Source organism: Aquarana catesbeiana, linkage group LG05 (assembly GCF_042186555.1).
Source record: "Aquarana catesbeiana isolate 2022-GZ linkage group LG05, ASM4218655v1, whole genome shotgun sequence".
NCBI lineage: Eukaryota > Metazoa > Chordata > Amphibia > Anura > Ranidae > Aquarana > Aquarana catesbeiana.
Window position 1 is genome coordinate 573009143 of NC_133328.1, and position 14847 is coordinate 573023989.

Genomic DNA, 14847 nt, shown 5'->3' on the forward strand with positions numbered 1-14847 from the left:
TCCGTTCCGGGCCGAGGAGAGAAGACTGCAATGTAAGTGCACCAACACACTACACACAGTAGAACATGCCAGGCACACAAAACACCCCGATCCCCCCCCGATCGCCCCCCGATCCCCCCCCAATCACCCCCCCCCCCTGTCACAAACTGACACCAAGCAGGTTTTTTTTTTTTTTTTTTTTTTTTTTCTGATTACTGTATTGGTGTCAGTTTGTGACAGTTACAGTGTCAGGGCAGTGAGTGTTAGGCCCCCTGTAGGTCTAGGGTACCCCCCTAACCCCCCCTAATAAAGTTTTAACCCCTTGATCACCCCCTGTCACCAGTGTCGCTAAGTGATCATTTTTCTGATCGCTGTATTAGTGTCGCTGGTGACGCTAGTTAGGGACGTAAATATTTAGGTTCGCCGTCAGCGTTTTATAGCGACAGGGACCCCCATATACTACCTAATAAATGTTTTAACCCCTTGATTGCCCCCTAGTTAACCCTTTCACCACTGATCACCGTATAAGTGTTACGGGTGACGCTGGTTAGTTTGTTTATTTTTTATAGTGTCAGGGCACCCGCCGTTTATTACCGAATAAAGATTTAGCCCCCTGATCACCCGACGGTGATATGCGTCGCCCCAGGCAGCGTCAGATTAGCGCCAGTACCGCTAACACCCACGCACGCAGCATACGCCTCCCTTAGTGGTATAGTATCTGTACAGATCAATATCTGATCCGATCAGATCTATACTAGCGTCCCCAGCAGTTTAGGGTTCCCAAAAACACAGTGTTAGCGGGATCAGCCCAGATACCCGCTAGCACCTGCATTTTGCCCCTCCGCCCGGCTCAGCCCAGCCCACCCAAGTGCAGTATCGATCGATCACTGTCACTTACAAAACACTAAACGCATAACTGCAGCGTTCGCAGAGTCAGGCCTGATCCCTGCGATCGCTAACAGTTTTTTTGGTAGCATTTTGGTGAAATGGCAAGCACCAGCCCCAGGCAGCGTCAGGTTAGTGCCAGTACCGCTAACACCCACGCACCGTACACCTCCCTTAGTGGTATAGTATCTGAACGGATCAATATCTGATCCGATCAGATCTATACTAGCGTCCCCAGCAGTTTAGGGTTCCCAAAAACGCAGTGTTAGCGGGATCAACCCAGATACCTGCTAGCACCTGTGTTTTGCCCCTCCGCCCGGCCCAGCCCAGCCCACCCAAGTGCAGTATCGATCGATCACTGTCACTTACAAAACACTAAACAGTTTTCTTTTTTAATAAATCTGCAAAAATGTCAACAATTCTGTGTTTTTCTATCAATATGGGGTGCTGTGTGTACATTAATGAGGAAAAAAATGAACTTAAATGATTTTAAAAAATGGCTGCAATATAACAAAGAGTGAAAACTTTAAGGGGGTCTGAATACTTTCCATCCTCACTGTACTTTGCAAGGATTATAACAACCTTTGTTGCAGATTCCTACCTTTTGTTATTCTGAAGAAATCCATGTGTGTTTGTCTGTGCCTCTGTTCTGAGTAGGTCTAATGAGAGTGGTTTCATAATTATCTGTCAGCTGTGGCAGCTGCAGGGCACTAATGAGGAAAGCTGCTGGGCCTGCATCCATTTAGACATGTTCCTATTGGAAATATCTCACCAAAAATGACATTTTTGTTGCAGAGGATGCTTGAAACCTGACTTGTATCTTAGGCAGACTTCTATGAAAATTGGTGAGCCAATTACACAAACAGGAAATTATGTTTCTGGGGAGTGGTCAGTACACACGTTGTGTACAAAACAACTCCATGTAGCCATATTTCATTGCATATATAGAAATTTACAGAGGCTGCAGACTGAAAAGGAAAGGTAATATTTAATGACATTCAATTACAGTATGACTTTTATTGCAATTGTGCACGTTATACTATTTTTTCTTTATTTGCTATTTCCCCCCCCCCCCCCCCCCACGAAAGTGGAGTTACCCTTTAAATATAATAGAAAAGAAAATGCCTCAACATAACAAACACTGGGAGAGGTTATTGAATTAAAGATTTGTTTTGTAATACTCTAGGGGTGAAGTGCCCATGTGGGCAGCAATATATTGGACATACACTTGAATCATAGGAGTAAGCCCCAGTTCACACCTGAGCAGTTTGTAGCTTGAAGCTCAAAGTTCCAAGACACTCAACAAGCCACATCCCATCCTTCTAAATTGTCCCTGTTCACATTTGAGCATTCAGATGCCTGCAGCTCAATACCTGGAGCTTGAAAAAGGTACATGAGCTACTTTTGAAGCAGAATGGGACATTTTTGGCTTAACTGACTTCAATGGGTGCGCATTGAAAAGCATGCAAAAATGTGTGTTATGGGCATTTTTCAGATTTCCTTCAATCCCATGAATGCACAAAAATAACAAGCAACGTAGCATACCAGTTGTCTGAGAGTGACAGAGGACATGAAAACATTTGTAGATCCAAAATCTATTCCAAAATGTATTACTGTGTGTTTGTTTTTAATACTGTACATCTATTGGAATCTTCTAATATTTTTTTTAATTTAATTTTGTTTTAAAGGTATTCTTGTAATATTTAATTATTGATTGTCTTTTACCGAGTGGGGATTGATTTGAGTAGTGCTGGACCTATTTTCTCTTATTTTTGAATGTACCTAAATTAGTTTAGTTGGTGATTGTTAAAACAGGTTCTAGAGAGATGCTGAATTGTAGGACCACTTTTTTATTTTCTTAGTGGTGTGGTTTATTTGGTGTGTTTTTGGTTCCTACACACCGCAAGGTGAGATTTCTGTGACACCAGGCTGTACATGTTTTATCACAGCTTCTCATGAGAGCTCTAAACCAGCAAACAACGTCACCTAAATAAGTTTGCTCATGAAATTTCTGTGTCCCTGTTCATTTATTTTTAAATGCATTGTTGACAGGTGGCTAAACACTTGCCAGCAAGGTTGGCCAATGCACGGGTTACAGGTGTTCACGCTTGCAATACATTGAGGTCACATAACACACCTATGATGCATCACAAATCAGGTATTTTCTGCCATCAGAACATTTTCTGATGTTCTTTACATAGTTCTTAGATTATTTATAACCAGTCCATAACTTATCAAAAGTGATACAAAGACTCAGGCACTCCCTAGGATAGGTAACCTACCATAATTTTTTTTAGATCTGATTGTGGGAGGAAACCTGTGCTCCTGGTGTATATTAAAGCAAGGTCTTCCAGTAAACACAACCAGAATAGAATTTTAGCTGAAGCCTCAGTAAAAGTGATCAGATCACAAAGTTAATCACAGTGTCTTGGCCAAAAATAATGTGAAAGGCAGTTTTGCATGTTTATTACAGATATGTTAACATAATCATGGTAATCCCTAATGTTTTTTTCAAGGGGTATACCCATTTTTTTTAAACTTGCTCTAAAACATTTTTAAAAATAACAATTGGTGCTACTATAGTTTGTTGCTTGAGTATGCATCTTTGTGGTCCTGAAGAAATTTTACAGCAAAATTCACACAAGCTACTTTCTCTTTTTGGACAAATGGGAAGACACTACTGTGTTGTTCAGGTGGTTTGACCCATAAAGAATCCTCAAATACTTTGAGTGTTCTTTAACTGAGGATTAGGTTTTTTTTTCTTTGTGCTGGACACCAAAATGTCTTGTTTGAAAGTGCACACATACTGTAAAAGTCTGAATCTTGACCTCAAAGGGAATGCTGCTGCTTATACTTTCAAAAAACAAAAACCCCCAGCTCACTTACCATCCAGCCTGCGACAAATCGAATCGCCCTGTCTAACAGTTCATGTTAAAACCAAGGGATTTATTATGCACATTTGCAAATACATGCGTAAGCTGCAGAGGCCACATCACGGCACCCCAATGTACTGCAGTCCTAACTGTCTAATCTGACAGTTTCCAAAGTTGGAGCACATATATAATAATGGATAGATTCTTCTACTTTCACACTATTTTCTGTGAATATGGTCATTCTTTTTGTAATTTTGTAGAAAGAGGGCTTGGATGTGGTGTATAGATCAATGCTATTGCACCACTTCATATATCCATGACAACCAAAAAAATAATGATTTTTGGCTGAGCAAACCAATAAAGAATATCAAAAGGAAAACCCTTATTTTTCTTTACGTTGGTCAGGGTTTTCACTCCATCTGTGTCTCTGCTAAGGGGTAATTGATATTTTAAACTCCAGCCTTATCCTCAGTCTTACAAAGTTATACAGGCTCCTCTTCTATATTTAAAATGCTTACTCTGATTTTACTGTACACTTTGAGGTTCTCACATTGTGCATTAGAAGCTTCAGCAAGTTAGGCAGAGTCTGCCCTATTTCTTGGCAAGAGGATATCCAGCATCCTCTACTAATTTCCTCCCTGGCCCTACTGTCCCTAGACCGCCCCCTTTATTCACTGGATTTCAGTTGATTCAATCATGGAGGCTCAGAAGCACATGTGGGCATAGGGTGGCCTGCATGCAAATACAACCAGCCTGGGAATTCCCACTTCTCCAGATTAACATCCACCCAACAAGGCATTTCAATATTTGCATAACTCCTTCCCCGAGCCAGCCCACTGCTTGCATTAAGGCTGAGGGCTCTTGACAGAAATACTGAGTTGTTTTATTGCTTGAAATTCCACTTTAAAGAGGGAGTCCACCTAAAAAAAAATATTAAAAGCCAGCAGCTACAAATACTGCAGCTGCTGACTTTTAATAAATGGCCACTTACCTGTCCCAGGGTCCAGCGATGTCGGCAGCCGACTCCGATCACTCGCTCGACTCTCGGCAGCTGCCGCCATCCTAAGTGAGGGAATCAGGAAGTGAAGCGTTGCAGCTTCACTTCCCGGTTCCCTACTGCGCATGCGCGAGTCGCGCTGCGCGTCGTAACTGGTCCCCGCTATCTCCTGGGACCTGTGTGTTTCCCAGGAGACAGCGCGGAGGGACAGGAAGAGGCATAGACTCCCCTGGGAGTCTATGCCGGAAGTGGGTGCAAATACCTGTCTTAGACAGGTATCTGCACCCCCCTCCCCCCTGAAAGGTGCCAAATGTGACAGGGGGGGAGGGTTCCGAAAAGCGGAAGTTCCATTTTTGTGTGGAACTCCGCTTTAAGATTGCTATTCATTTAACATATTGCTCTTATCAAACAAGCAATACACATTGTGTAAATCCAATTTTTTCCAATTTTTTTTTACACATTTTGCCCCTTGTAAAAAATACATATATTTTATTAGTAATTTATTCCAAATCTTAATTTTCTTACCATGTGTTAATAATTTGTAAAATGAAAAGCATGTACATTTTAACAAGGGACATAATGGTATTATGTGGGTGGCTCACTATTAAAATCACATGCTGCTCAGTTATAAATAGGAAAATAACAGGCTGCACGCTCTTTTTTTCATCAGCAGAAACACAGTTTACTGTTGTAAATCTCCACAGCATATTCAGGGCACATATAGCACAATCTTAGGTTGCTGAATGTTGCTCTAAAGCTGTGCAGTTTACTCTCCAGAAAGTCAGTTTTAAATTTAAGGTTAACTTTTAATTAAAATGGTGTTTGTGCGCTGCCACCTAACCAAAACAACTATCTATTGGCTGCTGCTATCACATGCGTTCCCAGATACAATAAAGAATATAGATAAGCAGTGGGGTGATAGCGCTACTCAGGTAATGTGACTATTACAAACCTCAAACAATAAGGCACATTAATATCAAATGTGTCAAGTGTACAAATTCTTAGTGCAAAAAATGTTATAAAGTCCAAATCAGAAAAAAGAAAGAAAAAGAGAAAAAAAAAAGTAGAAGAAATCCCAAAAGTCCAAAAGAAATATTCCAGTATGGTTTCTCAGAAGAAAAACAGTGTATAGGAAATTCCTGGATCAGGTAAAGGGAATGCTCGCCTTATTACAAGACCTCCTAATGGGCCAACACAGCTTGTAAGGGAATAATGTCTTGCACACCAGATACCCTCTTAAATCCTCATTATTAGCATATCAGCTCCATTATGAATGGCTACACAAAGTACTCAAAGAAAAAGAGAGGGAAAAAAACTCCAATAGTGCAGTATCTCAGTTAATATCACAGATAACACTAGCCCAAACTTGAGGAATGGCACTCACATTTTATTAATGAAAAACAGGCATATCCTTAAAAGACATTCCAGCAATATGCGGCTTTAGCAAGAGAAAATCCAAGTGGCTATAGCAGGCGTGATTTATATTGTACGGTGGTAATCACCATAATCTCTGCAGTGGTCTGCGCATCCGCAGTACCTCGCGAGCTGTCAAAGGAGTTTGCGCATGCGCATTAGGTGATTATTACATAATGCCACCCTAGGCCCACGTGTGCTTCTGACCCTCCATGATTGAATCTGGTGTGCAAGATATTATTCCCTTACAAGCTGTGTTGGCCCATTAGTGGGTCTTGTAAAAAGGTAAGCGTCCCCTTCACCTGGTGGCAGAGCACTATTGCATGGTTTGCTGAAACACTGAGGGAATCCAGGAATTTCTTATACACTGTTTTTCTTCTGAGAAGAAGGCACACTGGAATATTTTTTTGGGATTTCTTCTACTTGTCTTTTTCTTTCTTTTTTCTGATTTGGACTTTATAAGATGTTTGCACTAAGAATTTGTACACTTGACACATTTGATATTAATTGTGCCTTATTGGTTGAGGATTGTTAATAGTCACAATACCTGAGCAGCACTATCACCGCAGTGTATATCTATAACTTTACTTTTAGTTAACCTTATGCCAAGTATGGGCAACCTGTTGCCTCTTAATTGCTGAAGACCTGGGCTTCCTAGCTTATCTTGCCACTCAGCAGCTGTGTGATGTGCATTTTGTGGAAGTGTACAGTTATCATTTCAGTGCATTGCTGCCCCTCAATATGGTGTAGACATAAAAGGTGCACCCCATGGGCTGCAGCTAGGGGAGGACTATACTTGGGTGCATTTGCCCAATGGGTCAGTGAAATAAGATGCACTTTATTACCAAAAGTATTGGGGTGCCAATATTGAGTTGGTCCACCCCTTGCAGCTATAACAGCTTTAACTCTTCTGGAAAGGCTGTCCACAAGGTTTAGGAGTGTGTCTATGGGAATGTTTGATCATTCTTCCAGAAGCACATTTGTGAGGTCAGGCACTGATGTTTGGAGAGAAGGCCTGGCTCGCAGTCTCTGCTCTAATTCAACCCAAAGGTGTTCTATCGGGTTGAGGTCAGAACTGTGCAGGCCAGTCAAGTTCCTCCACCCCAAACTTGCTCATCCATGTCTTTATGGACCTTGCTTTGTGCACTGGTGCACAGTCATGATGGAACGAGAAGGGGCCATCCCCAAACTGTTCCCACAAATTTAGGAGCATGAAATTGTCCAAAATGTCTTAAGAGTCCCCATCACTGGAACTAAGGGGCCAAGCCCAACTCTGAAAAACAACCCCACACCATAAACTCCCCTCCACCAAATTATTTGGACCAGTACACAAAGCAAGGGCCATAAAGACATGGATGAGCAAGTATGGGGTGGAAAAATTTGAATGGCCTGCACAGAGTCCTGACTTCAACCCGATAGAACACCTTTGGAATGAATTAGAGTGTAGGCTGTGAGCCAGGCCTTCTCGTTCACATCAGTGCCTGACCTCACAAATGTGCTTCTAGAAGAATGGTCAGACATTCCCATAGACACTCCTAAACCTTGTGGACAGCCTTCCCAGAAGAGTTGAAGCTGTTGTAGCTGCAAAGGGTGGGCCAACTCCATATTGAACCCTACGGACTAAGACTGGGATGCCATTAAAGTTTATGTGTGTGTAAAGGCAGGCGCCCCAATACTTTGGGTAATCTAGTGTATGTTGGGCTGTTGGCCATGAGTGGAAATACTTCACCATTCAGACATCGATCAGATGCAACTAGAGCTCTACCTTTTAGGGCAGAAACTGGCAAAGCAGACCCATGAGACAGCTCTCTTATACACATATGCTCATTGATGTATATGACTATCCATATCCAAACGCTCCTTTCATGGTGACAGACTGCCTTTGGGTTGTGGAATAAATACTGCATTTATCCTTACATAGATAAACATTATATGTTTTTTGTATATCACTAGTATTAGTATATCACCAATTGCATATGAAATATATTATAAGTCATGCTTACATTTCCAAGCTGAATTTAAAAAAATTCAGAATAGGCCAGAGTACACAGCTAGAAAATACTTTCCCTGATTTCCAGTAGTGAATGCTTTTCATGGAATGACTGAGACGTGATTTAGTGATCTGACTTTAAATTACACACCAACATGACACACAAAGGATTTTACAATTTACATAGGGATAGGTTAAATGAGCAATCAAGAAGGAATTGTATAAATAGGTACACAGGTTTACCAGGGAGGTGGAGATGGTAATTATAGAGAATACTACGGCTCTTTGCCATTAGTTCACGTTGGACAGCAAACATGTTCTTTCAATTTTTTTTTGTAACTTTAAAGCACAAGTAGAACTTTAAATACCTGGTTCATTTTTTGCAGACTACAAAGCTTTACCCTTGTAGAGTTTTCTAAATGGTATATGTCAGTCTAGTGCTGTGAAAGCTATTGATCCGATTTTTGATGTTGTCTTTTTTTTTGTTTTTAAACTATTTTAAATGGCAATTGAGTTTGTAGAGATAGATTTATCTAACTTGAGGCTTTAAGTGCATATTCAGAACTCCAAACCATATCATTTTTAATAGAAAAGCTGAAGTTTTACTCTTTTTTTCCATAACATCCCTACACCTTCCAAAAAGACTTCACTGAAAAATCTGGTCATGTGCAAAAATCTTCTGTTTCTCATTGTGTGGAACAGGCCATGCCCACTTTGAAATGTTAGGAATTTTAAAATCTGAAGTTATAGTAGAGCTATGCTTATGACATTGTTGCGTTTTAAGTGATACTGTAATTTAAAGAAGTCCAGCCTAAACTCGTTTGGCTGGGCTTCTCCTATGGGCCCCAGGAGTGCAATCCATTTTGCACTCCTGTGACCCGTTTTCAGCAGAGAGCGGTCTGAAGTCCGCTCTCTGCTGACGTCACAGGAATCAGTCCAGGCACCGTGCCATCGTGACAAGGTCTGGATCCGCAAGGTGCCTATACTGATACCCATCTCAGCCTCTCAGCAAGCCACTGAGAGCCTGAGACGGCTGCTCCCCGCCCCTCCACAGGGTCTGAGTAAAATGGGTAATTCCAGACATTGTTCAGAAGAACAGCTTACTTTGATTAAAAAGTTGATTGGAGAAGGGAAAACATATAGAGAAGTGCAGAAACTGGTAGGCTGCTCAGCTAAAATGATCTCAGATGCTTTAAAATGGCAACCGTAACAAGAAAGTTGTGGAAGAACACCGAAAACTACCATTCGAATGGATCGAAGAATAGCCATAATGGCAGACTCCACCAATGATCAGCTCCAGGGTGACCAAAGAAGGTCTAAAGTTACCTGTGAGTACTGCAACAATTAGTAGACGCTTATGTGAAGCCAAGCTATCGGCGAGAAGCCCCCTCAAAGTCCCATTGTTGAAAAAAACGACGTGCTGAAGAGGTTACAATTTGCCAAAGAACACATTGACTGGCCTAAAGAGAAATGGCCCAACATTTTGTGGACTGATGAAAGCAAGATTGTTCTTTTTTGGGTCTAGGGGCCGCAGACAGGTTATCAGATGACCCCCAAACTCTGAATTCAAGCCACAGTACACTGTGAAGACAGTGAAGCATGGTGGTGCAAGCATCATGATATGGGGATGTTTCTCCTACTATGGTGTTGGGCCCAATTATCACAAACCAGGCATCATGGATCAGTTTGAATACATCAAAATACTTGAAGAGGTCATGTTGCCTTATGCCGAAGAGCAAATGCCCTTCAAATGTGTGATTCAACTAGATAACGACCCCAAACACATCAGTAAGTGAGCAGCATCTTGGTTCCAGACCACCAAGATTATTGTTGTGGCGTGGCCAGCCCTATCCCCCGGACCTTAATCCAATAGAAAATAGAAAAGATGTTGTTTCTGAAGTAAAACAAAGAAATGCAAAGGCATTGTGGAATGTATCGTCTTGGACTGGAATACCTGCTCACAGGTGCCAGAAGTTGGTCGATTCCATGCAACACAGATGTGAAGCACTTTTCAGAAACAGTGCTTATACAACTAAATATTAGTTTAGTGATTCACAGGAAAGCTAAATCTTCAAGCATTTTTCAGTTTACACAATAAATGTTTGAGTTTGTAAAGAAAAATACAGACACTGCTATTTTTTTGGAAAAGCCTAAATTCCCTTTTCTTTACTTTCTGTAAAGTAATAACAAATGTAAGAAAATATATATAATTTTTTTATTTAGAATAGACTGTGCAGTGTTCTCAATGCATTTCTGTGTATGGAAATAAAAGCTATTATGGATTTTGAGCTTTACCCACTTTTTTAAACACACTACTTTTATTCTTAACACAGCTGTACCTGCAACAGCTCTTACTTCCCTCTTCTAGGACCAAATGTTGAGTCAAACTGAACAGGCAAAACTCTGGCATTTCTGGCAGTGATGGAGCTGGCCTGCCTACTCCCACCTCACACACATTCCTATTGACCAGTGAGGTGGCCCATGATATTGATGGGCCAATCTCAATATGAATGGAGGGGGAGCTTTGACACTACCCAGAAGTGTCAGAGCTTAGTCCATTGTGAATGGCTTGAATGACTATCTTATTTCAGTAAACCATCTCTTTAAAACAAGAACTTTGTATTTGATAGGCCAAAGATCCTTAAATTCTGAACTTTAACATTAAATGCCTATTCATACCTAGTCAGTTTGTTAACGCATACAACAATTTGGATCGGCTGCCAACACTAAAATGGATCAAAAGTCAGACAAGCTGTGCAGTGCATAGTAGTACTGGTGTGCTGCAACACATGTTCATTGGAGCCTTAGTGCCTTAGAACACTATTGGAAATTAATGGAATCACAATGAACTAATGCATGTGCATTACCGCATGTTCTAGTAATACGAAAAATTGCATAGGTGTACATGGGCCCTAACCAGTCACTGCACTGAGATGCACCATGCCAGACTGAGAGAATCTGGATTGAGTCTGGGCCAGCTTTTTTCAAACAGTGTGTCTTCTGTGTTCTTCAAGGGTACCTTGGCAAAATGCTTAAAAATTGCAAGAAATTGCCCTCAAACTGTCAACAAGCCAGTGAGTGGATCAAGCCTCCTTTTTGTTACACTATGCCACAGGTTTTTATTGTTCAGCATTGGGGACCATGCAGGCCAGACACTGGCATCCTAACCACCAATGACAATATCACTCAAAAAGGAGGATGTCGGGCACCTGCACCACATACTTGCTTGCCCCTCTCCTGCCACTTTCTGTTAGCACTGGGGTCACATTAGCAGAAAAACGGAGAGAAAATGAGGGAGAAAAGAAACACTAAAATACTAGTCAGTACCAGTTTGCAAAGGTGGAGGAATAAATCACTTGTAATGTTGGGTGACCCATGTGTGTGGATGCTGCTGTAAAACTATATTTATTTTGTGTTTTACATTTTAGAACCGGGTGCCTCAAGATTGTGCAGAATTCTAAATGGTGCCTTGACTGAAAAAAGGTTGAGAAACACAGGTCTGGGCTGTTTGTTTAGCAGCACTTAGGTCTCAATGAAAAAAGTGGAGACCTGAAGTCTGGGTGATCTGTACTCATCTGATACCAGTGATAAGATCACTTTGAGTCACCAATACCAGTACCAATGATAAAAGGTTAAAACCTGTTTTAATTATTTTTTCATAAACTAAAAAGGTCATTATGAAACCACCATTTTAAAGAGTTTATATCTGATTGGTAGCAGTGATCAATATTGCATTGGAGGGCTCAGATTTCAGTCTGCTAAGCAATATAAACCAAAGGTCATATTATTGAGTGCCATGGGAAAGTGTTTTTATTTTTTTTTCATTGTATGGCAGAGTCAAAGTCCAGAAAAAAAAGTGGAATAAAAATAATAAGCAGAAATAGTTTGTATAGCATATTTTCTGATAAGGTTGCCTTTGATGTAGTTTTTGTCTTACCCTCTTGTGAATATGTGTTTTGTTTTGTTTTTTTATGTGATAGAAAGACATTGGAAACATGGACCTGGTGATGGAGTCTGATTCTGGAACATTTATGCCTCTTGGTATACAGTTTTCTGGAAAGCCAGAAGCCCGGACCATCATGTCAGAAGTCATGCAGCTGCTGGCACCTATCAATATAACCAAACTGTATGATCCTGCAGAAGGAACAGACATTAGTTTCTGGATGCAGGCTGGTGTTCCAGGTGAGCAGTGCTTTAAAAGATAATACAGTGCCATTTTATATAATACATTAAGGCTTTGTCATAAAACAGTGTGCAAAGAAGTCATGGTACAAAAATGTAGTAACCTATTTTAGCCAATAAGATTTTAGTGGATTGCAGGCAGATCATTAAATGATGACTTCTGAATAATATTGATTACTGAACTTTGTACTTTATTCTTTGCCTTAAATGAAACTACACTGCAGAATTGTTTGCTTTTTGAAATAGAGAAACTAGATATGGCATACCCCTATAACTACATTTTGATTTAGTTCTGCCTGTGCTTGTGCCCTAACTTTCATTTCACATCATCTATAACATTTAGTTATATATTATTTTATTTTGCTCAGAATAGAATTGAAAACGCTCCATCAATGTAATATTATTGGCACCAGACAGCAGCTAATATTGCCAGAAGGTTAAAGGGAAATCTGGTAAATGGGGCACTACACTGCATTTGGAGCCTGGCGCAAATACTTCTTACCAGTGCTTTTTATTCTCAGAGAAAAGGTGCAGGAACTTCACCCCCCTCCTCTAGGTCATGCTTGTCTCCGCCTCCTACCCGCCTCTAGAACCGCCCCTTTTAGAGAACAGGGAACCAAGTATAATATATAAGTAATTTGCAATTAATAAAAAGTAATGCAGTAAAATGAAGAGATGGCCCAATCCAACAAAGAGACATCCCCATATATTCAGCAAAGAGACATCCCAATCCAGCAAAGAGACATGCCCATATATTTAGCAAAGAGACAGCCCAGTCCAGCTAAAAGATGGCCCCATCCAGCAAAGAGATGGCCCCATCCAGCAAAGAAATATGCTTGTCTAGCAAAGAGGCATGTCTGTCCACCAAAGAAGCATGCCCATCCAGTGAAGAGACATACCCATCCAGCAAAGAGACATGCCCATCTAACAAAGAGAGAAATCCCCACCCAGCAAAGAGACATCTCTATCCAGCAAAGAGAACGTCAAAGGTAAAGCCCTAATCAGCAGCGTTGTCAATTAATCTACCTTAAAATGTCTAAAAACTTGTCTCCACAGACCACAGTGAACACTAGCAATAAGCAAAGTCAGTCAGGAGGACAGGCTACCCACTTAATGCTCAGTCCGTCACCGCCTTGCTTTGTACAGACACAGTACAGTACACAGTGACTCAGAGAGAATGTTTTGCTCCCACACTGTGTCTGGCGAAGGTGCCGGAACGTCGCTCCGGTACATTCCACCAGACAAAAAAGCCCTGTTTCTTACCATGCCTTTCCTTCTGCTGACTATAGTGTAGATCCCATAGCTTGACATGATATATAAATCATTAAACACTACATAATCCAGTCCAATATCTCTATAACATTTGGATGAAATTACAAAGCTGCCTTTACTAGACCCCACACCTCTACTAAAATCATGTCATTGCACTCCAAAGTGGGCTTTAGGGTGGGGAAGGGTATGCAACCTGCCCCTCTCTACCTTTTGTGAAGGGAAAAAAAGACATATTTTAGGACAAAATAGTTAGACAATACATCCTTATCACTCCTACAATCACCAACAATCACAATCCACTGGGGCTTTTTTCATAGCATTGTTTAATGTAGATCAGTGTTTGAAAATAGCTAGTGTGATACTCTGAGGGATGGAAGAATGCTGATTGTATTATAAACCCTTATGGCAGTCAAATGGTACATATATTTCGACCATTGCAGCAGAGACAAAATCGGGACATTGGAGTAGGAGTACCGGACAGAGAGATATGATTCTGAAAATGAGACAGCCCCTTCAAATGAGGGAGAGTTGGGTGCTATGCAATAATTACAGTATATTCAACTGCAATTGGAAATCTCCCTCTAAATATTTACATGCAAAAGTGGTACTGAAGGACCGTTAAAGCCTCAGGAGCCAGGGAGCAACTACCTATGAACCCCCATTTTTTTCTTGGCTTTATAGCAACTGTAGGAGTTGCTTTGGATAAAATGATATCCCTGGCTTGAGATATCTGTGTACTTCATGGTGCAGAAAGTAAAACCATGTTCAAAAATTAATTGCTGCTGCCCTTCTGAGAATTTTTAACTATAAACTTTGAAAAATGGATACAGTTTTATAATTTGGCAGCTTTGGGTGTGTCCCTGTAGAAGAAGTCAATGAGGTGTGCAAGATAGCACTAAGGTTTATTTCTGCATATGCCTTCACTGGCACTGATGACCCATTACTGGGCAGAGAAGTAAATTAAGTTGCTGTTGCTGCTGTAAATCTACAAGGAAAATGGAAGGCGAGACTCGCACTGACAATCACAGACATTAGCTAGTCAATTAAAGTGGGAATCATGAAAGTTATAGAAAACAACTGACACATTTCAGCAACCAAGATTTGCATCCTCACATTGAAATCTATAATTTTATATTCATAATAAGCCATTTACATTTGTTTAATGTAGCAGAAAATAACTCCTTTTTATACCACTGTCTAAGGAGTCTTCATGCTCACAAAAACTATTTTCTGCCAAGCTTTATGAGGTATAATTA

The 14847-nt window shown here is 40.8% G+C and overlaps 1 protein-coding gene across 6 annotated transcripts in view; it reads left to right on the forward strand.

Annotated features, from left to right (window-relative positions):
- CPQ (carboxypeptidase Q) overlaps nucleotides 1-14847 on the forward strand; it is a 713444-nt gene that overhangs the window by 630283 nt on the left and 68314 nt on the right. For all 6 annotated transcript variants that reach the window (XM_073632010.1, XM_073632012.1, XM_073632011.1 and 3 more), the window contains one exon: nucleotides 12118-12319. In XM_073632010.1, coding sequence (XP_073488111.1) covers nucleotides 12118-12319 — 202 coding nt within the window. The remainder of the gene's footprint in view (nucleotides 1-12117; nucleotides 12320-14847) is intronic.